This window comes from Arvicola amphibius, chromosome 7 (genome assembly GCF_903992535.2).
Source record: "Arvicola amphibius chromosome 7, mArvAmp1.2, whole genome shotgun sequence".
Classification (NCBI taxonomy): Eukaryota; Metazoa; Chordata; class Mammalia; order Rodentia; family Cricetidae; genus Arvicola; species Arvicola amphibius.
This window is the reverse complement of record NC_052053.1, coordinates 532,734-558,280: the sequence shown is the minus strand read 5'-3', so window position 1 is coordinate 558,280 and position 25,547 is coordinate 532,734. Positions and strand designations below refer to the sequence as shown.

Below are 25,547 nucleotides of genomic sequence, written 5' to 3'. Positions count from 1 at the left end.
ATGGAATACACAGGGAACAAGCCAGAGGATAATTCCACTACAGTGACACAGTTTCTCTTTCTGGGATTTTCTGAATTTCCCAACTTACAAGGATTTCTGTTTGGGATGTTCTCTGTAATGTACATGATTATCATAATAGGAAATAGCTTAATAATTGTCATAGCCAGAATTGATCCTGCACTACAAAAGCCCATGTATTTTTTTCTGGCCAATTTTTCATTTCTGGAAATTTGTTACGTATCAGTCACTATTCCTAGGATTTTGTACAATCTTTGGACTCAAGATAGAAGAATTTGTCTTTTGGCCTGTGCTCTGCAAATGTTTTTCTTCACAGTTCTGGCAGCTACTGAGTGTTTCCTACTGGCTGTGATGTCCTATGACCGCTATGTGGCCATCTGCAACCCTCTGCACTATCCTCTGGTCATGAACCCAACAAAGTGTACTCAGATGGCCATTGGCTCTTGGCTCGGTGGCATCCCAATTCAGATAGGACAAACTTATGGAATATTCTCTCAACGTTTCTGCCATTCTAATAGAATAGACCACTTCTTTTGTGATATTCCTCCAATTCTCAAGCTGGTCTGTGGGGATACTTCAATGTGTAAGATGACTGTCTATGTAGTATTTATGATGTTTGTTGCTTTCCCTTTTATGTTGATACTTGGATCTTATAGCAAAATCATTGCCACCATTCTGAAGTTGCCAACAGCCACAGGACAGGCAAAAGCTTTCTCCACGTGTTCTTCCCATCTGGTGGTAGTCATTTTGTTTTTTGGATCAGGAACTATTAACTACTTTAGGCCAAAATCCACTAATTCTGCAGGAACTGATGAGCTACTCTCTCTGTTTTACACAATTGTGACCCCCATGTTCAACCCCCTGATATACAGTTTTAGGAACAAGGATGTGATTGCAGCTCTGAGAAGAGTTTTACTTAAAATGAAGAGCCACAGAGTTATATACAAGTGAATATAAACAGCTTCTTCAAAACTTATCAGAAATATTACAAATGTTTAGATTCCTTTTACATGTCCACTGTGTTTATGTTATCACGTGAATCTACTTTTTAAATTTAATGTATATAATTAAAATATATCTACATCATTTTCCATTTCCTGCCCCTCCTTTTAAACTCTCCCATGCCTCTTCCTCCAGTTCCTTTCATGTTACCTATATCATTTCCTTTCCAAAATGATGGACTCTTTTTCTTTGATTATTATTGGTATGCAATTAGATAGTTGATTAAAGATACATAGATGTTTAAATGATAGATGATGTATAAGTAGATACATATATACATAAATGATAGATGATAGATAGTTATATAGATATAAACAAATACATTAAGACAACTTTCTCAGTCTTTCTGTGTTGTTTGTGTATATGTGATTTCAGGCCAGATGCCTCATCAAGTATCTTTATTGCAAATGAAGGCTATTGCTGGAGGATGATGCTTGTTGGTTCTCCACCACTTAGCCCTGAAATAATCACACAGAAACTGTGTTAATTAAATTACTGCTTGGCCTGTTAGCCCTAGCTTCTAGCTTCTTATTGACCAGCTCTTACATACAAATTTAACATATTTCTATTATCTATGTATCGCCACATGGCTGTGGCTTACCCGCTAAAGTTCTGGTGTCTCCCTACAGTGGAGCCACATGGATTCTCTCTGACTCCGCCCTTCTTTCTCCCAGCATTCATTTTAGTTTTCCCCACCTACCTCTATTCCCTGCACAGATCCAAGGCAGATTGTTTATTCATTAACCAATAAAAGTAACACATAGACAGAAGAACCTCCCACACCAGGCTATTACAGAAACCACAACTGAACATAATATAGATAACAATGAGTTATGAGAAGTCCAGCACCAAATTCTGTATACTCAACTCCACTCCTGCATATAAGACTCAGGAAATGTGACAGAAGAGCAGAAGGGGATTATAAAAGTCAGAAGACAAGAATTTAAGCTATGATACCAGAAATAGTTGCTCAAGTGAGACTTGAACAATAATAACATCAATAAATATACTTTTAAAAATCTTTTGAACTATCATAAAACGGTTTATTCATAAAATATACTTTTTAATCTATCCTCATCCATAATTTCTATTATATTCAAATTGTTGTTTACATCATATTTCCATAAATGGCTGTAGTTAAAGTTCTTAAAGTTTTTTTAAACAAGAGATTATGTTAATATTATGTGTAAAATTGCTCAGTGGGAGTGTGCTAGGTTTTCATAGCAGTCATCATTGGTTTTTAATTTTGCTATTGCTTTCATTTTTTATTGTAGCGTTGAAAACCAACAAGCAAAACAAAAGCATCTATGGATACTGCCTATACATATTTGCTAACCATAGTATCTTTTAATCTATATTTTTCATAAATATGAAAACATGTTTATTCATTTAGGATATTTTGATTATGCTGAATGAATGATGAGATATTTTAGTATTTTACTGTTTAATATGGAGTTTTATATATGGACAATGAATTTTTTAATATTCCTGTTATTTCATTATTTCATAATGAAATCCTGAGTATTTGCAAGTATATCACATCTTACTATAGTCAATTTTTCTCTAGGTAGTAAGTTTGGAATCTTGAACAACAACCACAAGTAGCCATTAAAACGTATATGGAAGCTAACTTCTTAATTGCATTTAATATGCCTCATTAACATCAAAGGGGCAATCCTTATTATGAAAATGATTGTAGGTGAAAGTGATTTTAAAACATCTCTATGACATGTTGACTTCAACTGGTTTGGATGAATAGCACTTTAGCTGGGTCACATAACAGTTCTAATTTTAGTTTTGGAATATCTTTCAAACTGAGGTTTATACACATACCAGCAATATCTCAAGTTTCCCCATTGTCCCTATCTGCCCTAAAATTTTATTTATCAATTGTATTCATTTAAACAATATAATTGAAATAATATTAAATCCATTTCTGCCCTCCCTTTTCTCCTTTCTGCTTTATCCCATTATTCACCTTTGAATCTCTATGAAACACTTCACTCTCATTGATTGGCTTTTTTTCTTTTATTATTATTGTTTTACAGACACACATTCACACGTACATGCCTACAAGAAAATACACATGTGTACAAATGCATAATTATATATAAATACAGCATGCTATATTTTCATTTATTTGTATATATGTGATTTTAAAGCTGACCACACTACAATAAACAACCAAAAAGGGGTTAATCACTAGGAAAGCCTAGTTTTCCTTCTACCAGTAAAAAATATTTACCTGTGTTCTTTTTTTTTTGTCTAAGACTGGAACCCTAGGAAATTTCTCTCTTCCTATGTTAACATGTCTACTGCTTTCGCCTTTTTTATGCTCTTGTTTATTCAGCAATTTCTAGAAGAGATTGTCTTACAGAAACCTTATTCATAATTCTGGTTCTAATAATCCCTTTGCACCATTTTCCATGAAGCTCTTAGAGTCATAGATACAGGATATATTAGCTCTTGGGTCTGAGATCCCCACCATTTTTGATCTCTGCGGTTTCTGTGGTTTCTATTTGCAGTAAAGAGAGTCTCCTTTGCTGAAGATTTGTAGCTATACTTACTAATGGGCATAAGATAAGATTTTGAATGTAGTAAAAAATTATGCTAATCTGAATAGTTGCAATATTAGATTCTTTTCTAAGCTGGGCATGTTTCCTGGAGTATACATGAGTCTTCTCCTATTAAGTAGGTCCCAAGTCTGATTAATCACCAGTTGAATCCCATTAACCTGTGAATGCCACTTAATTTACCTTTGTGCATATCTTGACAAACTGGTAATTGTTGTGTTTTATAGATGTTGCAACTGGTTAGGGCTTCTTAATTGTTTCTATCCCTTGAAAGTCTGCATAGTGTTTTCTAGAACCCTTGAAGTTAGAACTCAGAAGAGAAGCTGGCAGGCCAGATTCAGCTCAAATTATCATATCAATATCTGAATTACTGTTTACCTTTTGACAAAAGATGCAAATAAAAAATAAAAAGATGCAATCAAAATGGAAATTTTTAAATATAAAAAAAAATAAACCATGAAAAAAAAAAGACTGACTCAGATAATAAATGGAAAAAAGACATGCCAAATTTGGATAATTCCAATTATATAGTGGCATAAATGTAAGGAAAAACAAAGCAACTTTCAGCTATACCAGTATGTTAATAATATCTAGGATTTAAACACATTAATGCAAACTGTATAAGTCAAATTTAGCCAAGTAATACATAGTCTTCCATCACTGGGAAGGATGTCAATATGTGGACTGGATGGAAATGCATAGTTCTTAATCATAATTTCTCTGAACATCTGTAAATTAATAAAAGATTCTCAATCATTTAATATTTTCTTCCATTTATTTCATGAATGTGAATTCATGTCTGTTTATATGGGGTCTTTGAGTCTTTTTCAATTTTCTTTATGAATTGGGAATGAAAACGGGCAATATTTGATGGAGAATTCATCAGTGACAAGGTAGATGTCTAAATGGCTGAGACATGTAAATTTATACCTGTCCATCATGGTAGTTCAGCTAGACAATAAATTAAGAAGTGTTTCCTCCCAGCTGCTGTAAATTTGTAACTAGATTTTGATGAGCTATTGTTACTTGAAATTCTAGTTCCTGATTCAAATAGTTCATAATGGAACATGGGCAGCTGTATTTATTTTAGTTTTGATTAGCCGGGCGGTGGTGGCACACGCCTTTAATCCCAGCACTAGGGAGGCAAAGGCAGGCGGATCTCTGAGTTCGAGACCAGCCTGGTCTACAAGAGCTAGTTCCAGGACAGGCACCAAAGCTACAGAGAAACCCTGTCTCGAAAAATACCAAAAAGGAAGTATATTTAGTTTTGATTATTTGTTTATTTTTGTCAATTAGAATTAAATGTGTCTATTTTTGGCACTATATTTTTGAATGAAAGACATAGTGAAGATGTCAAAATGTTTTTAGATTTGTGGTGTGGAAAAGTACATTTCAGTGCATTTTAAGATAGTACATACTTTTAGTCATGGTAAAACATCTTGCATATATAAAATGCAGAAACACTTTTGAATGTGTCAGAAACAACAGACTTCAGCACTATGACCATATAGGCAGGTTGATCACATCAAAAACATTTGTGTAATCAAGTGGTCCATTACCCTAATAAATAACAGTGCTGAAAAGTGATTCAGTGGCTGTTTATCTTTTATCGAGAGGCTTTAGTTTCCGACTTCAGTATTACAAAAAGTGTAGTAACTAATTTCTGATATTTTCAATTCTAGTGTTTCCTAATAATAACAGAAACAAATACTGACTATGACTATATATATGGCTATATATAATATATATATATGATTATATAATATATATATATATACATATATATGATTTAATGTACTTTGTGGTACTTGTTTTGCTAATTCATGACTGACATTTTAAAAAAGGGTGCTGTTTACAATTAGAAATTACCAAGGAAAGGCGTTGTCCCCAGGGTAGAGAACATTCCTTGTTATGTAGAAGAGTGTGTTGTGACAGGAGAATATATTTCAGAAGTGTTTGACCTCTGTTGCAAATGAAGGTAAACTCTTGAGTTTAGAAAAAGAATCTTCCTCATCATTTTGCTATTATATGTCAGTAAATCAAGGTAAGAATTATAACTTACCTAATTCCAAAGGTCACAGACTACAATTGACTAAAAAAAAATTGTGATATTTTATTTTGATATTTTAATATCAGCATTTGAAAAAACTACACAAAGTATAATTATAATTAATATTTATTATTAATATTAATGATATAAAATGTAATTAGTAATGATTATTAATATAGAAACATTGAATTATTTATTTCTGGTTAAGTTTCAAACACCATTTCAGCTGGGTTTTGCAATATTTTTCTATCTATTGACGACATATTGAAACATGACTCGAGAAAGCATCATAAGCATTGTTTTACATGAAAGATTGGTGCAATAAGGATCATGGTTATTAACATCAACACAGTATTGCTAAGGTTTATTCGTTTACTATTTTCTGTCAGGTATATATTTAAATATTTCTATGATAAAACATCAAGGGAACATATATCAAAAAGTACAGCTATCTACAATATAGAATGAAAATACTGAAGGAAGATAACTGATATTACCTTGAAAGCTACAATTTCAAAACATCTCATGAAGACAGAATGTTAAGATCTATCAGCAATTAATCTAAAAATGTTACAGAATCACTGCATATATTTATTTGGTTCTATAAAATTTTATAGCAAAGTTCTTCAAAAACAATGCACACACACATATATAGAAATAATATTTGATTTTTTAGGTTATCATATATTATCACATAATGGATGTAAAGACAAAAATCACAAGTTCCTCTCAATAATAGCAGAAAAGTCTCTACTTTTATTTTCAATTTATTTTTAATTTTTAAATTTCATTATTTAAGCACAATACAATGTATATTAAAAGATTTAATTGATGCCACAATATCTGCATCAAAGAAAATCATTGTTTCAAAAGCAATAGTAGTTAATATTATAAAGGATTTAAATAAAAACAAATACCCATAGTTACTTTGAAATTTCTACTCAATTTCTTTCTTAGTATGAACTTGAGAATCTGAAGAATTGCAAATGACACACCTGTAAGTACATGAGATGGAGAGAGAGACAGAAATGATAAATGATTTGAGAAAGTTTTTTTTTTTTAATTTTTTGGCAATTTGGGTGTATAACTTGCCGAGAGGAGTTGAAGGAATACCTTGGGGGAAAAGAGGTCACCTAGCATTCACAAAAAATACCTGAGACGGTTGCATCACAAACAAATGAAACTGCAGAGTGAGTACCGTTCAAAAATCTATGCTTACTGTGTCTTTTGTTTTACATTTAGCATCCAATAATTTCAGCAATGTAGAAAATATGAATTATGATTGCATGGATTTTACACCAAACTTCCAAAATTTTATAGGTAAAAGAGAATATCATCAAATCATATGTACAATTTATTATGTACTTTGCAATGAAATTGTATATATTTTGGATTTATTTTGGATTATTGGGACAAAGGGGATTTAGAAAACCACATGAAAAGATTAAATAAATTTTTTGTCCATAATTTTAGGTGTATAAAGGATATTTAATCAAAATGAAATTGATTTGTAATAATAATAAAAAGCAATTTTGGAAGAATACTAAGGAGACAACTAGAAATGAAATAATTAACTACGAATTTGTAACTTTGGATATTTAGATAAACATTTAAAATATTATAAGTCATTGTGCCATTAAAAAGAATATGTATTATATATCTAATGGAAAGCTGAAAGAGCAGCACTATTTACCTCAAAAGTACATTTAGTAACAAAGAGTATATGTCATTGTAATTTGTGATTTAATAAGGTATAAATATATATATTTGTAAGCAGAACTTAAAAATACGCAAATAAGACATCAGTGTCTGGATGATAAAGCAAAGCTGAGGATAAGGAAGTATACTTCTTGTTGGATCATCCTCAAGATGAAACACACAAATATCATGGAAGAGGACAATACTTCCACAGTGACACAGTTTCTCCTCCTCGGATTCTCTGACCTTCCCAACCTCCAGGGCTTTCTATTTGGGATGTTCTCTATAATGTATGTAATTATTCTATTTGGAAATACCTTCATAATTGTGATAACCAGAATTGATCCTGCACTACACAATCCCATGTATTTTTTCCTGTCAAATTTTTCTTTTCTGGAAATCTGTTATGTATCAGTCACTCTCCCTAGGATTCTGTATAGCATTTGGACCCAGGATAGAAACATTTCTCTTCTGGCCTGTGCCACACAAATGTGTTTCTTCCTAATGCTGGCAGCTACTGACAGTATTCTTCTGGCTGTGATGTCTTATGACCGCTATGTGGCCATCTGCAACCCTCTGCACTATCCTCTGGTCATGAACCAGACAAAATGCACACAGCTGGCAGTGGGCTCCTGGCTTGGTGGCATGCCTTTCCAGCTAGGGCAAACCTGTCAGATATTCTCCCTACATTTCTGCAACTCTAACAAGATAGACCACTTCTTCTGTGACATACCCCCTGTAATTAAGCTGGCCTGTGGAGATACTTCTGTTAACGAGTTGTACGCCTATGTAGTGGTTATCTTGCTTGCTACAATCCCATTTTTATTAATATTAACATCATACAGCAAAATCATTGCAACCATCCTTAGGTTGCCAACTGCTCAAGGACGGGCAAAAGCCTTCTCCACATGTTCTTCCCATCTGGTGGTGGTGATTTTGTTTTATGGATCTGCATCTATTACCTATTTAATGCCAAAGTCAACACATTCTGCATTAAGTGACAAACTCCTCTCTCTTTTTTACACTATTGTGACCCCCATGTTCAACCCCATGATATACAGCCTTAGGAACAAAGAAGTGATTGCAGCTCTGAGAAGATTATTGCTTAGAGCATAGGATTTATGTACCGTGACTGAAGAGAAACCACAGTCATGACATAGACTTCTATATCTGTATTTGAACTTTGGGATGTTAATTACTGTGTTGTCTTCTCTTTCTTAGTTTTGAAAGTTAGTATATTTTCTTTGCGTAGAAATGCACTAACCAAAATTTTATATTGTTAATGTTTTATGAAAAATATAACATTTTAATTGAATTTGTTCTATGACATTTTTCTATATATGTGAAGAACATTCCTTACTCCTCTCAAAACTAAATTTCTCCATCCAAATCCTTTCCCACATGTTTATCTTTTTGTTTTCTTTCATGACCCGTGAAATTTAACTGAGGCCATCTGTGTGATCACATGTTTGAAGGTATTATGCATAACCAATTGTAGACATTGATTCCTGCTCTCTCTGAATTTAGTAGTAGGTAGGATTTCTGTAGGTAGAGTAAGTTTCCTCCTCATTTTCATAACTTATTTTTGATATGAGGAGTTTCATTCAGGCCAAGAGAAGGAAGAGAAGCTGTTGTGAGTTCAAAATCTCATTGGTTTTGTTACACCCAGTTGCTGGCATTTTGTAGCCATTGTCCCCAATCTGACACTCTACATTCCTTCAGTGTCTCCTTTTTGTAGTAATACTAGAAATTTATATGGGTATATAGATGTTTTCTATGAGAATGTGTATTCAATTCTTATTTATTTTCAACAGTTTTATCAGCCAGGTATATATGCTTTCACCATGAATAAAATGTAATGTGTATCACAAGCTCCATATGAAAACTACAAGTGAATCATTTTGTTTTCATGTGACATATTTATGTAGGTATAAATTATATTGTCTTTAATTTTGACATATGTTTTCTTCTTCTTTTAATGTCATATATACTAACAAATATAATGACACATAAAATATTATTAAAGCATAGAATAAGTTAATTAATTAACTGGTGAAACTTGAAGTGTTTGTTTGCATTTTGGTAAACTTAGAGATTATAAAGCAGTACGCATTGAAAGCAACAATAAACCTACCAGTTATCTCGGTAGGATTCCTGAACTCACATAACAAAGTAGGTTTCTTTGAACGTATTTTCAAAACATAGGATGACTAATAATATATTCATTTTGTTTGTGTTTATTTTCAGTCCTGTGATGTGTATATGTTAAGTGTTTGCTACCTCCTGCTCACTTGTCCAATCACCAGCATATTGCCTCAAAGTGATATTTTGTAGAAGAGGTAGAAGACAATTTCTAACAAAGATTGTTTCTAACCAAGCAATGACACAGGACTGGGGAGCCGATATGTCACTGAAAATAAAGTTTTACTGTAAGCCTGGCCAACTGAAATCAAATTGTTTCTGTTGTTCTTACAAACAGGCAACAATACAATTTTAACTGTGAGGTTGAACTAAATTTGTTAAGTAAAGAAGAAAGTGAGGGTTTTTTTTTCTTCAGTTTAACAAGATATTGCAGTCTGACTGCCACATGGGGCTTTTAAGTAAAGAAAGAATCCATGACTGTCACTGCCTAAAGATCCTGACATTAGATAATCCATCGGTGAGAGTAAAACCAAACACTGCTGTTCTACTAAAAGAGGTAATAATAATAAAAAGACTCCTTATGACATCTTTTACACTCATAAATGAATGTCTTGCTTAGCCATCTTCAGAGATGCTTCCTTCAAAAGGAGATGAGAACAAATATAGAGATCCACAGCCAAATATATATATGAAGAAAATGAGACACTTTGATTCACTTATCCCTATAGGGATATGCTCATCAAATCCCTCTTCTCAAGGACCAGAGAGTCCTGTGCAAGAGAAGGCAGAAAGATTGCAGTAGTCAAAAGTAATGGAGGACATCAAGAAAAAAATGCATTTTAAATTAACATGATCAAAGATCGTATGAACACACATAGACTGAGTAAGCATGCTCAGAACCTGAACTGTTCTGTAGCAGGACTTACCGGTAGGCACACATGATAACACATACACACCACATACACATAGGCACACGCATGCATGCATACACACATACACACACATTTAATAGGTAACTAGTTTAATTTTTTTTTGTTTCTCCACAAGATGTAATCAAATAAACATTAATTGCATTGACATTTCTTCAAAACTGTAAATGCATAAAATATACAATTTAATAGTAGCAAGAAACAAGTTTACAAAGGTTACTCAGCAATACTTATCATAAAATATATTTCAGGACATTCATATGTGTACAAAAGTATAACTTGAGGAAAGCAAAATAGATAATCAAACTAAATGCACACGTAGCAAAAAGTGTGAAGTTTAGTAAAATGTATTAATGGTATAGCATAGAAAACAGCAGTAAGGAAAAAGAAACTAGAAAAACTAATACTTTGAAAATATTAAAACTGAAAAAATCTATATCAGATTAAAAATCACCTTATATATAAAGATTAACACTTAATATCAATTAGGACTTAATCAGAAATAAAAATACTAGTGCAACTACAAAAATTACCAAGTATAATGAATTATAAGAATACGATAAACAATTTCAGGCATTTTATTGTGCAATCTTCAGTTTGCACACTTTGAGCACTACAAATACATACTAATCTCAAGACAGAAAATTTAAAACATATGAAGACTGCAATGGCATGTAAAGGTAGCAAATCAGTAATTCAACATCTTTTAGTGAAGAAAAACTGTTCAAGATGAATGAATATTAACTCTCTAAAAATCCTATTTTCAGTCTAGTTTCTTATCTTTTCATTTGTGTGGGTGTGTTTGTTGTTGTTGTGTTTCTTGCAAGTATGGCTGTTTACCACATGCAAGCCTCGTTCCCTTTGAGCTGCAAGAAAAGATTGGATCATCTAGAACTGGAGTTACAATGTGAATTGTCACGTGAGTGCTAGGAGTCAAGTCTAGGTCCTGTAAAAGAGTAGCCAGTATTCTTAATGGCTGAGCCATCTTTATAGCTACATCTCTCCTCTTTCTTTTCTTTCTGTCTTTTTTTTTTTTAAAGAAATAGAGACTAGAAAACCTCGTTGCTTAGCAATACAGAGTTTCCTTTAGAGCTGATGGCTAAGACATGTGGAAAATAAATTTACAGGTAAATAATGCCATTGCAGTACACATATGCTTTTTTTTCTCGTTTTTTTATTCAAGATTTCCATCTCCTCCCCCTTCCCTCCCCTCCCTTCCACCCATACCCCCACTCCACCCCTCTCCAAGACAAAGAGCCATCAGGGTTCCCTTCACTATGTTAAGTCCAAGGTCCTCCCAGCTCCCCCTAAGTCCAGGAAGGTGAGCAACCAAACTGACAAGGCTCACAGTGAGCCCATCCATGCTGTAGAGTTCATGTTCATTGCCGTTGTCCTTGGTTTCTCAGTCCTCCTCCACCGTCAGCCACATTCGGACTGAGCTCTCAAGGTCCTGATGAGGAGCAAAAGGTGGGAGATCATGAGCAAGGAAGCCAGGACCGCGAGGAGTGCTTTTACCCCTTGAGACGGTGGGACAGATCTAACGGGAGACCACCAAGTCCAGTTGGAATGGAACTGATGGAACAGGGGACCAAACCGGACTCTCTGAATGTGGCTGACTTTTTATATCTTTATGTAGAACAGAATATAGTAACTGCTAGCATAAATACTGTTGTAGTAACCAGGATACAATGAATTTTCCAAGGTATATATGGTACTCAAGATTAATGTCTAACACTAATTGTCCTATCATACATCCAGGATTTCTTGACTTCTAAAGAAAAATAGAAAGAAATGTTGAATACTTCACTGCATGAGGGAGTTAGTTCCTTGCCTTTTCAGGAAGTGTAAAAGCTCATGGTGCCCCAGGAACCATCTACTGGAACCTTAAAAACCTATGACTTGTTATTGGGACTAATGAGTCCCGGTCTTCAGCTGCTCTTCCTTGTCTAGAGCCTTCTAATTGAAGTCACTTCTAATTGAAGTGACTAAAAGCTGTGCTTTGCCTAGAAAATCAGAGGATGGCCATTTTCACATGCTGGCCATTGTCCGCAGGGTATTTAAGCCTCCATGGTGCCTTTAAAGAGGGGCTTTTGGTACCAGTGTTGGAAGGTCTGTGAGTCCGTCTGTCTCTGCATGTGTATCTCAACCTCCAGCTCCTTTCCCGAAGCTCGAGAACTGGGGTCTAGCACATAAAGCGCAGACAGCGGCCAAGGTGCGCGGCAATTTGTGCCTCTCATATATGCTAGGCCAGGCCAACTTTATGATTCCCAGCCGTTATCAATCTGTTTTACTGTGTGCATGTAATATATGAGACAAATTCAATGCAATACAGACTGTCTCTTGATCTATTAATTTAGTATCAAAAAAGTATTGTACTTATTTGTGTTAATATAAAAATTGCAAATCTAAGCAGTATTAATGTTTCAATAATAAAAAAATACAGTAAAAAGGAAAATTATTCCAACCATTAAAGGAATTAAATTTTAAAATTGAAAAATATGTAGGACAGAGTAAAAAGTGGTTTAGAATAAATGAAGCATGAGAGTTTTAAAATATTAACATCTAGTAGAAGAATATGCTAAATGCCTTCTACAATTAAAATACTCTTCAGTTGTTCATGGCATTGATTTTGTGGCTTCAGAAGGATTTGTTTCTGGAGTGTCTGCTAGACCGCTAGAGCATAACAATGCAATGGGAAGGTGGTTCATCTTCATTCCTCTGGTTAGTGTAAATTCTCCCCATGGGAAGACAACAAACAACATAACACAGCTAAGAAATCACACAGATAAACAATGTGAATGTTTAAATTTCATAGGTAATATGAAAGTTATAATATTTATTCTTCCGGGGTTAGTGGGTAATTTGAATGTGTTTTGGGATGAATTCTATGGAGATGTTACAAAAAAGTCTAGTGTGCGATACACAATAGTAATATGTAATATGGACACTTGCCAAATTAATTGCAATCTTGGTCACCTAGGTATTAATTTAGGTGTGACAAGTGAGAATAGTTATCCTCACTGGAAAGAAGTATTTTCTCTATAAATGATCTAGGGTGTTTAGAAGACAAGTAAGGTTCTGATTTCAATGTGATATAGCTCCTGTTTGTATATATTAAAAACAAAGTATTTCAATGAGAAAGAACAACTTTAACAAAGCCGAAAAGGTAACCCGATAATATGTTGTCATTTCTCTCTGCACTATGAGTTTGAGGGTCATGGTTTAATAATTCATATTGATCATTTGAAATAATAAATTTTAATATATTGAGCTTAAAGTTTTATTGCTTGATATTACTTGAGATTTTAGTGTATAATGTAATTGATAAAATAATATTGCAACCAATTGAAAATTTATTTCTTTACATTTATCTATCATTATGAAAAATATTAAGAATAATAAAAGAGTGTTGTTTTGATTATAATGAAAGCATATTGTGTTGCATTGCTAAAAAAGGAAAATCTACTATTGTAACAGCTTTCCTAGAAATACTTTCCCTGTATTAAATATTCTCCTGGCAGATGGAAAAACAGACAGCAATTGTTTCTACTACAAGTGTCATAACTGCTGAACAGTAATTGATTTGATTATTATGATTTGTGTCTTTATATTGGACATATGACTCCCAATAAAATTCCTCGCAGAATTTGTATGTAGTATGTGACTAAATGTGCTTAATATGGTAAAAATTGATTATTTTTCCATGAAATTGATTTAGATAAAAAGAAAACATACTGTTTTAATCTTTGGGACACAAAACTCATTTTGATTAAAATCTTAACTCCTCTTCACTTAAGAAGGGGAAAGAAAGGGATTTTAACTGTTGCTCAGAGACTGGAACTGATGGTGTTTTGATATAACAATGTCTGTCATTGTACTCTTACTGAATTGACCTAATGATATTTGTAACTGCTTATAGATGTTGGGAAAAGTTTGACACACCCTGTAAAATGTTTGGGTTTAATGCATATGTTAAAAATTTTTAGATTTTGCCACATAAAACCCAGAGATATGTTTGCCTGTCCACGATAGGCATAGACACCAGCAAAAAGGGTGTGAGACAAAGTACTGCAGGGAGAGGACCACACATTCTGTCTCTCTACCCTTGTTACAGACTCCAAACCCTTTAGACCTTGGGATCCCTGAAAAAAAATTTTTTTGCAAGCAGCACTCGTAATCTTATGTTGGAGAAGGCACTTTAGGAAGGAGTTTATACCATAAGTCAGACTAAAAGGTGAATACTGGGTTTGGAAGGTGCCCTTTCTTCTTGTCCAGAGAGGGAGTCATTGGTGTCCAAATTATATCTTTTATACCTTTTGTTTTAGAAGCTCCTCGCAGTCTTTTCATTAATAGTCCATGCAGAGGCCCAATGACGGGAATATTGTGGAACCCTCCCCTGAACAGCACATCATACAGAGGCCGTACAGGCCTGCTCAACATGGCATGATGTCAGGGGATGAGGATTGCCCTCCACATAGCCTAAGACAGGGACCCTGCCGTCAAAGACCTGCTTACTTTGGTCTTGCTAGATACCTTTTTGAGGAGCTTCAAGGACGGGCAACTGATGGCAGGACTGCCCCCAACCTAAGACAGGGCCCTGGGAACCCTATGACAGGTAATGGGGAGAAAAACCTGGTCCCCACTCGACCTAAGACAAGAGCCCTCATCACAGGCCATCATTAGGGGCCAAAATAAAAAAAAATATATCATTAAGACACCCCACTGTTCCCAGGAAAAGATAGGAGACTCTACCACTCGAGAGAAGGGTCCTCCTTGTCCCAGTCCCTTCTCCTATAGGTCTGACTACGTGGTTAGATTCTGACCAGTGTTCTCCACTTATTAGCTGCCTGCCTTAATAAAAGGAAGGGGGATTTGTCAGGGACCATTTTCCTAAGGATAGATTTGTCAGGGACCATCGTCCTTACAGGGATAGCAGAGGTCATTGCCCTAAGGATGTTTACAGAGAACCCACCCCTCATCCCACTATCTTGAGAGCTATCCTTTAACTGAACCCACCCCTTACTCCAATGCTAATGGATCACATCTGTTAACGGAACCCGCCCCTTACTCCAATGTCAATGAATCACATGCTTCGGCTTACACCAGGTGCTGGCTGATGACCTTCAGTTACCCCGGCAGAGTTCCTGCCTACCCCTACCTCCACCCCATTCAAGGGTATATAAACTGTAACTTTCACCCCAATAAACGGAGACCTTGACAATAAAAAAAAAAAAACAATAGATTGAGGGAATGGATACACAGAATTGAATGGTTATGTGAAGAACAGTCAGAGTTGAAGTTTGGCTAAATAGCTCAAGGATAAGGGAAGCTGCTGCTTGAATTCAATTCCATGGTTCTACATGCAAGAAAAAAAATCAAATACCAGAAGAAATCCTATGACCTCCGCTTGTGGGTTGTGGAATTTGAACAAAACCCTCCTCAGACTACTCATACACAAACACAAAAAGAGAGATAGAGAAAGAAGGAGAGACAAAAAGATAGAGAGGTACAGAATGAGAAAGAGATGGGAGAGACAGCTGGTGAGGAGAGGGGACATGAGGAGCAGAGAGAGAGAAACGTAATAAAAATTATAAATAACCAATTTGAAATTAAATAATTCTGTGTATTCTGAAATATAAAGGGAATTTAGATATATAAAATATGAGAAGTCAAAGGAAATTTTAATTCAGTTTTAAAATAATAGGCTTTATGTAAGTCTTTGGAAAGTTATCTTTCTGGGTCTGCATTCTTTATACAATATACAGCTTTCTAGTTCTATCCATTTTCTGGAAAACTTCATGATTACATTTTTCTTTGCAGCACAATATAACTTCATAATGCACACATACCAAATCTTCATTAATTTATCATGAGAGAAGCTTAGTTTTGTTTTCTATCTCCTGGCTATTGTGAATAAAGTGACAGTCAACACAGCTGAGCAAGTGTCTGTGAAGTAAGCTGCCAAATCTTTGTCGATGTGCCAAAGTTATGTCAAATGATAAATCGTTATTTGTTTATTAATTGAGATTAATATGTAATTAAAATATTTTTTCTTTCCTACATACTACCCTACTTTTTACACTGCTCTTTGAAATAATTGCTAACATATTGTGATTGCTGAAAGCTGGATATCATCTAATAAAAACATAAAGATGAATATTTTTATTTAATATATTTCAATTGTTATTAAAATAGGTAGTGTCATTACAGATTAACAATAGTCAGTCATTTACTACACTACAACTGAAAGGGTAAGTCCGTTAAAGGAATATCAGCCTCCATATTTTACACATATAAAGAGAAATAGTAATTCCATACACAGGAAAAGTAGCTGGAAATTCTCATACAGTCATTGGCAAATGAGGCAAAACCTTGAGTCCTGTTTAGCTCAGACTACATGCAAGATTAAAAATTTATGAGTGAAGTTAATAATAATAAAGCCTCAAAGATGTCAAGGTTTCTTTTAAAATTCAAAGATAAATAATATTCTGAAAGTTTTAAAGTTTTTAAAAGTCAGGAACTAGCTTAAACCATTTCTAAGGCTATGATAGATCAAGGGAGCATAGAGAAGTGTCCTTATAGTGTAACATGAAGATCAAGTATGTGTGCATTATCTTTGTGCTATGGCGAGTGAATAAAATCATACACCTGTATGGATTTCATTGGTACAATTATAATATATATTTAACGTGCTAAATACACTCAGAAGACCTTATTGATAAAGCTGGTTACATTTTAATTCATTCCTTCTATTTTCAGAGCACAGAAACTCCAACTCCAAGATCAGAAATATAGAAGTTATAAAGACCAAAACAAATATCCCTTCCTATTTGAAAAGAGGAAAATGAAATTAAAAATGGTGAACCTACAAAGAGCAAACAAACAAAAAATCATTGAAACAAATTTTACTCTACCTGTGGAATTTGTTCTCTTGGGGTTTTCTGATATTCCCAAATTGCACTGGTTTCTCTTTGGAATCTTCCTATCCATCTACATAATTATTCTGCTGGGGAATGGAATCATCATTCTAATCACAAGGGTTGAGCCCACTCTGCAAACCCCCATGTATTTTTTCATCAGCAACTTTTCTTTCCTGGAAATCTGTTATGTATCTGTCACTCTTCCTAGAATGCTTATGGATCTTTTCACGATGAGAGGAAATATTTCTTTTTTTGCCTGTGCTACACAAATGTGCCTATTCCTTATACTTGGGGCCACAGAGTGCTTCCTCCTGGCTGTGATGGCCTACGATCGTTATGTGGCCATCTGCAACCCTCTACGCTATCCTGTTGTCATGAGTCACAAGGTGTGTACCCAGCTAGTGGTTGGTTCCTGGATCATTGGGATTCCCATTCAGGTGGGGCAGACGTATCAGATTCTGTCTCTTCCCTTCTGTGAATCTAACCAAATCAACCACTTCTTCTGTGACATACCTCCCCTGCTCAAATTGGCATGTGGAAACATCTTTGTGAATGAGATTGTGGTCTTTATATTTGCTGTCTTGATTGTCACCGTCCCTTTCATGTTGATCCTTGCGTCTTACAGCAGGATCATCTCAACCATTCTGAAATTGTCATCAAACACAGGAAGGACCAAAGCCTTTTCCACATGCTCTTCCCATCTTATAGTTGTGTTTTTATTCTATGGATCAGCTAGCATCACCTACTTAAAACCGAAGTCTAATAAGAAAGAGGGAACAGACAAACTCCTTTCTCTGTTTTACACCATTTTGACTCCAATGTTTAATCCCCTAATATACAGCCTGAGGAACAAAGATGTCACAGGGGCACTGAGAAAATTATTTACCAGATTGGTAGCAGTGTGAGAAAAATAATGTCTGTTAAATTATTTTTATATATTTTATACATTTAATTAGAGAATAATTTCATCTTGTAAACAAATTAATAAAATGGTTTACTCTAAATGAACTCTATGTCTCATACTTTTGTGCAAGCTCATTAGCCATGTTCTGATGTTAAACATCAGTTTTTCTCCTTGCTTTATGTGGGTGAACAGAAGTTTGTAAGTCAACTAGAAATGATGTGGTTTGCCTACTGCAAAACTTCACCAGTCCTTGTGTTCTTCTGACTCTTTTTTTCCTGACCTTGGGACCTTTTTCCTCTACTGGTTTTCTACATCCGGTCTCGACAAAAGGGTATGTGTCTAGTCTCATTGTAACCCTTCATGCAGTGTTAAGTTTATAGCCACAGGCAGCCTTCTCTTTTTTGAGTGGAAAAGGTTGAAGGGTAAATCTAGATGGGAGGAGAAGTATGGAAGAGAGTGGGAAGACTGGAGGGGAGGATAAACTGTGATAGGGATGCGATATATGAGGTAATAGTGAAAATGAAACTACTTTTCCTTTGTTTCCCATAAAGTTATTTACAGTCTATGGAAAGTTCAAAATTACAAACAATATTTCAGCATTAGGACGTAGTTTTTCTAAAAGGGGACACCTTTCTAACAAAGGAAAATACCCATTGTAGGGATCCAGAGAATAATAAATTATGCCAAAAGATGTCACTGTTTGCAAAAACATGGGGATAAAATATGTATTCAGGTTTGCCAGATACTGTCTTAAATGAGGCAGAATGATGTGTTCTTATGTTGCATAATGGTTCTGTGATGGATACACTCTTATTAGCTCTTAAATTTTGTTTTGTTGTCTAATATCACAATATGTGATTTGTACTTTTTGAAGATCTTTAATAGAGTTATGTTTCTAATCTTTCACACATTTGAAAAAATTATTTCACCAAATAAAGCACTCCAATTATAACAATTATATTACTATAGTCAATACTGGTGATTTAACTTGAAAAAATAAATATCTATGATAATATAATACCCTCAAACAATATTGTATATGATGATTAGAAAAATTACTCAATTACAAAGGTCATAGTTCTATTATCAATAATTTTTAAAACTTATTATATAATATATTGTTTGGATATAGTAGAGTAAATTTAAGTTTTGTTTTATAGTATCTGGATTTGAAGGGAAGAAACATGAAGAAAATTTGGCGAAACTGTCATTTCTATCTACAGTAAACAAATGGTTAATATTGGGATACACACAAATAAATTTGTTTTTATTTATTTATTTATTTATTTATTTATTTATTTATTTATTTATTTGTTTGTTTGTTTTTCGAGACAGAGTTTCTCTGTGGCTTTGGAGCCTGTCCTGGAACTAGCTCTTGTAGACCAGGCTGGTCTCGAACTCACAGAGATCCGCCTGCCTCTGCCTCCCGAGTGCTGGGATTAAAGGCGTGCGCCACCACTGCCCGGCCTATGAAATTATAATACATGCCTAAAGACAAAATGACAAATTATGATAAATAAGAAATGTATGCACGAACCCTAACAAACTAATGAGACTAAAAGGATAAAGTTAACCAGCGACTATTTCAATTATTTGAGATTAACACGATGATAACTGCAGTTGATACCTGTCAGGGACCATTTTCCTAAGGATAGATTTGTCAGGGACCATCGTCCTTACAGGGATAGCAGAGGTCACTGCCCTAGGGATGTTTACGGAGATCCCACCCCTCATCCCACTATCTTGAGAGCTATCCTTTAACTGAACCCACCCCTTACTCCAATGCTAATGGATCACATCTGTTAACGGAACCCGCCCCTTACTCCAATGTCAATGAATCACATGCTTCGGCTTACACCAGGTGCTGGCTGATGACCTTCAGTTACCCCGGCAGAGTTCCTGCCTACCCCTACCTCCACCCCATTCAAGGGTATATAAGCTGTAACTTTCACCCTAATAAACGGAGACCTTGACAATAGAATCTTGCTTGGTCTCCATTCCTCTTCTTCAGCCCATGTCTTGCAGGTTAGCGCCCCTTCAGAGGACCCTGAATAGCTGACCCTGCCGGCGGGGTTACAGATACCCTTTATACAACAGATCTACATTCAGATATAGAAATGTCCACCTTCCTTAAATCTTCTTTTGACCCTCAATGCCAACGAAACTTTTTCTGTCTCAAGAGGCTCATACAGAAAGAGCACCCTCAAAATTATTTTCTGCATCCTAACTCACAGTTGGATGCCACACCATACTTAAAATCTCAGTAAAAGTTATAAATATTGATTTTTATGAACTTTACAATGAAATGTAACCATGGGTTTACATATTAAAAATACCTCATTATACATGATAGCTAGTTAATAGTTATTTTGCAAAGAATACTTTTGCAGAAATAAAGAACTAAAGATTTGAGAAAATAACCTTTAGATAATAAATAAGTCTTTGCCTAAATTTATAATAAATGTTTAGAGGATAGAGCATCACAGGTTCACAACAGACAAAATCCCAGCACTTAGAGACAGAAGGGACCATAAAGTCCCACCATTAAAGAAACAACCATTTGCAGTTGATCCCTGGCAAGAGAACGAAAAGTTTGTATTTTCTAATGGAATGCCACTGTGTTTTAACTACAACTCACAATGCTCAGGATAATTTGCAAGACAAAACAAACGTCATGTTTTTTAATTTTGGTGGACTTTTGCTTTGTTTTGTATGAATATTATTGTCTTATTCTTTTTGTTTGTTATCTTTTTCATATTGGAGAGAGAGAGAAAGTTAGAGAGACAAAGAAAGAACATAAATTTGGTTGGTAGGGAGGTGGGAAGGATCTGGAAGGATGTGAGCAAAAGGAAAAATATGAAAAACACATTGCATGAAAAGATAATTTAAAATAGCAAAATAAATTTTATTAAACTAAATAAATCATTAAGTGTGTTAATTACATAATAAAATATAATATTAGGTAAGAATAAAAATATAAACTTAAAGATAAGAATCATTGCATAAAGGAGAATTAATTTGGAGTTCTACTTCTGAATAGATGAGAATTAAAAGTAGCATGTCTTATTGTATACTATAACTAATATACACATTAGCATCTAATCAAAAAGCAAAAGTGAAAATGAAAATAAAAATCCTTACAGATGTGTTAAGTAACCAATAACATAGTTTACCACATTTTTGAGAGCTTCTTCTCTGGGTTTCAGGCATTGAGTATGATACTGTTTACCATGAAGATAAAATTATAGACAATAACAAATAATAAAATAATAAAATGCATTTATTGTTTGATTTTCCCACAGATGGAATACATAGAAAACAAACCAGAAGATAATGCTACTATAGTGACACAGTTTCTCTTTCTAGGGTTTTCTGAACTTCCCAAAGTGCAAGTATTTCTGTTTTGGATGTTCTCCCTAATGTATGTAATTATCTTAATAGGAAATAGCTTCATAATTGCCATAGTCCGAATTGACCCTGCACTAAAGAAGCCCATGTATTTTTTCCTGGCCAATTTTTCATTTCTGGAAATCTCTTATGTATCTGTCACTCTTCCTAGGATTCTGTACAATCTTTGGACTCAAGATAGAAGAATTTGTCTTCTTGCCTGTGCTCTTCAATTGTTTTTCTTCACAGTTCTGGCAGCTACTGAGTGTTTCCTACTTGCCGCGATGTCCTATGACCGCTATGTGGCCATCTGCAACCCTCTGCAGTATCCTCTGGTCATGAACCCAACAAAGTGTACTCAGATGGCCATTGGCTCTTGGCTCGGTGGCATCCAAGTCCAGATAGGACAAACTTGTCTAGTTTTCTCTTTACATTTCTGTCAATCTAATAGAATAAACCACTTTTTCTGTGATATTCCAGCTATTCTGAAGCTTGCCTGTGGGGACACTTCAATGAATGAGTTTTCTGTCTATTTAGTGGTTATGGGGTTTGTTGCTTTCCCTTTTATGTTGATACTTGCATCTTATAGTAAAATCACTGCCACCATTCTGAAGCTGCCAACAGCCACAGGACGGACAAAGGCCTCCTCCACGTGTTCTTCCCATCTGGTGGTGGTGGTTTTGATGTTTGTTTCAGTAATCATTAACTACTTTTGGCCAAAGTCAATTCGTTCTCCAGTAACTGATAAGATACTCTCTGTTTTACACAATTGTGACCCCCATGTTCAACTTCCTGATATACAGTCTTAGGAACAAGGATGTGACTGCAGCTCTCAGAAGAGTTTTACTTAAAATATCGAGCCATAGTCTTATGTACAAGTGAATGAACAGCTTCTCCCACACTTATCAGAAATATTTCAACTGTGTAGATTCCTTTTCACATGTTCGCTATCACATATATTTACCTTTTAAATTTAATATATTTTATTTAAAATATTTGTACATCATTTCCCATTTACCTTTCCTCCTTCTAAACTCTCCCATGTCTCTTCCTCCAGTCCCTCCCATGTTACATTTCTGTCTCAAAATGATTGACTTTTTTCTTTGATTATTATTTGTATGTCAATAGATAGCTGGTGATAGACAGATACATAAATCCATAAATTATAGGTAATAAGTACATAGGTTAAATATATAGAAATACATAGATACATAAATGATTAATCATAGGTGGATATATTATAGATACATAGATGATAGATACTTGATAGGTAAGATACACCGATAGATAGATAAAAAGTAGGTAATATTGTTGTTATATCCTGACCACAGTTTCCCTTCATCCTTGTTGGGAGCAGTGAGACCCCAGATCCTGAATTTCTTGTAATCCCCTGATCTGAGTGCCTACAGCTGCTCTGAGCACGAAACCTTCGGGAGTTCCTGATGACAGGAGAGTGGTTTCTGGTGGGTTTGGCTGGGGAGTGGCTATCTCTATATAATCTGTCCCTGAACACAATAAAGGGGGCATTCTTGGGGCTTTTGGTATCAGTGTTTGAAGGTCTGCATGTCTGTCTGTCTCTACGTATGTATTCTCAACCTCCAGTCCCTTGCCCGAAGCTCGCGAACTGGGTTCTAGCGCACAGAGCACAGACACGGGGGGCGCGGTACGCAGCACATGGTCTTCTCCAATACCTCCTCCTCCTGCCTTTTTTCAGTACCCACCTACTCCTCCCCCTTCCTGTTAGACTTCAAAAAATGGCATTCTTCTCATAATTATCAATCAGCCAGGGCATATCAAGTTTCACTGAGACTAGGCCCCTACTTTCCTATTAATACTGCAAATCAAGCCAGTAAGAGAAAATAACCTCAAAATCATGCAACAGAGTCAGATGTCACGCCTTCATCCACTGTTAGAAGTTCCACATGAGACTAAGCTACAAGACTGTTACAAATATGTAGAAGTCCTTGGTCAGTCCCATGAAGACTCCGTTTTTTGACTCAGTCTCAGTGAGATTCTAAGAGGCCGGGTTAGTTGATTCTGTGAGTTTTCTTGTGATGCCCTTGGCCCTAAAATCTTACCTCTCACTCTTCCACCGGATTCCCAGAATTCTGTGTAATATTTGGCTGTAGGTCTCTGCATCAGTTTCTAATACTTGCTGGCTAAAGCCTCTCAGATGGCTACTGGGCTAGGCAGCAATCTCAATACATCTTGTAGGCAGGACAAATTGTAGGATGAAGATTTTGCAAATTTTCATTTTTTTGGATATCGTTTATGTATCATTCATTTTCTTTAGGCTTCTGTAGCTTCTTTCCTTAGGCTGTAGCCTTTGGAACAATCACAGAGCATTTCTCTTCTGTACTGTGCCACACAAATGTGTTTCTCATTTATGGCGGCAGCTATAAAAAGCACAGGAAAGTGCAGAGGATACAAAGTTTGCAGATGGAGACATAGCAATTATAGTACATCATAGTGAAGTGAAGAGAATGCTTTTTATAGCTGCCGCCATGGTTTATTTATTTTTTTGATATTTTTCAGGGGGAGCATGAAATTGCGGTAAGTATGAGAGTGGCAAGGACCTGGGAGTTGTTGAGAGAGAAGAATAATTATAAAAGTTAATTGTATGAACAAAATGGAATTAAAATTAAAAAACTTTAAATAAAGAAAACTAAAAAAAAAGACATTTCAAACCAACTTTACCTAAAACATTATTTCAAGGGAATTGAGTGATCAGTGTAAAATAACACTAAAGGAAAGGTTGATCTTTTATTTCCAGAAAAAAATATTTATTTTATTTCTATTTTGAATATAAATATATCAAATCCTCAATCCCTTTCCTTCCTCTAGAGACTTCCATATACTCCTTCTACATTTCTTTCAAGTTCACAATCTCCTTTAGCATTAATATTTGACATATATTATGTGTGATTCCCCTTTGTATGCTATAAATATGATTGGTAAATTAGTAAAGGAAACTGGCATGGCCTGATAGGGCAAAATAATAGAAGTAGGCAGGGAAAACTAAACTGAATTCTGGGAGAAAGAAGGGTGGAGTCAGAGAGAAGACATGGAGCTGCCGCCGGAGACAGACAGGCTGCAGCCTTGCTGGTAGGCCATGAGCCTTGTGGTTAAATGTAAAATGCTGGAAATGGATTAAATTTAGATGTAAGATTTAGCCAATAAGAAGCTAGAGCTAATGCGCCAAACAGTGATTTAAATAATATGGTTTCTGTGTGATTATTTCCGGTCTAAATGGCCAGAACAACCAAGTGACCTCCTTACAATCACACACACACACACGCAGACATATATATTCTTAAATACAACCTGCTCAATCTGTATGATGTTACTTGTTTCTGTTTTCAAGACTGATCATTTGGTATTGGATAACCTACTGGTGTTCTCCTGTCTGGTAAATACAGATGACTCTTTCTTTTGCTCTTAGCAGTCTATGGTTGTCTTTAGTTGTCTGGCATAGTTCAGGCATTCTGGACATTTCTCAGACAACCTTAGCATGTCTATTGTTGTTATCCTTGTTAGTCAAACTTTAATTAGTCAAATTGTGACATTATGTCACAATTATGTGACAAATTAGACATTGAGACATTATGTGTGCTGGTTGTGTAAATGCTATAAAATTTTGGAAATGATTGTTAAAAATTATAAGTGTCATTTGCCTTGTTTACTTAAAATAAAAATAATTTCTAGAATTCATGCCTTAATTGCTATTTATCTTTGTACAAAAGATGCAAATAGCATCAAAGTTTACTAAGGTAATATACAGAAAAAAGACATCAGAGATGCTTAGCACCAATAGGGTGTGACATAAACATATGAAAAACCAAAATGACTTACAGTAATACCAGTAAGTAAATATCTAGAATTTAACCACGTTGATAGAAATTGTATTATTTAAGATTGGCAAAC

At 34.9% G+C, this 25,547-nt stretch overlaps 4 protein-coding genes across 4 annotated transcripts; all 4 read left to right on the top strand.

Annotated features, from left to right (window-relative positions):
- On the top strand, positions 1-969 carry LOC119818791 (olfactory receptor 10AG1-like). Its single transcript, XM_038336568.1, has one exon. It carries the CDS (start codon positions 1-3, stop codon positions 967-969), a length of 969 nt encoding a protein of 322 aa, XP_038192496.1.
- A 6,543-nt stretch (positions 970-7,512) lies between these two features.
- Positions 7,513-8,457, top strand: LOC119819228 (olfactory receptor 10AG1-like). Its single transcript, XM_038337312.1, has one exon. It carries the CDS (start codon positions 7,513-7,515, stop codon positions 8,455-8,457), a length of 945 nt encoding a protein of 314 aa, XP_038193240.1.
- Positions 8,458-17,256: 8,799 nt separating this feature from the next.
- On the top strand, positions 17,257-18,237 carry LOC119819230 (olfactory receptor 10AG1-like). Its single transcript, XM_038337314.1, has one exon. It carries the CDS (start codon positions 17,257-17,259, stop codon positions 18,235-18,237), a length of 981 nt encoding a protein of 326 aa, XP_038193242.1.
- Positions 18,238-21,538: 3,301 nt separating this feature from the next.
- Positions 21,539-22,432, top strand: LOC119819346 (olfactory receptor 10AG1-like). The gene has a single exon (XM_038337512.1). The coding sequence runs from the start codon at positions 21,539-21,541 to the stop codon at positions 22,430-22,432; it is 894 nt and encodes a 297-aa protein (XP_038193440.1).
- The last annotated feature ends 3,115 nt before the right edge of the window (positions 22,433-25,547 follow it).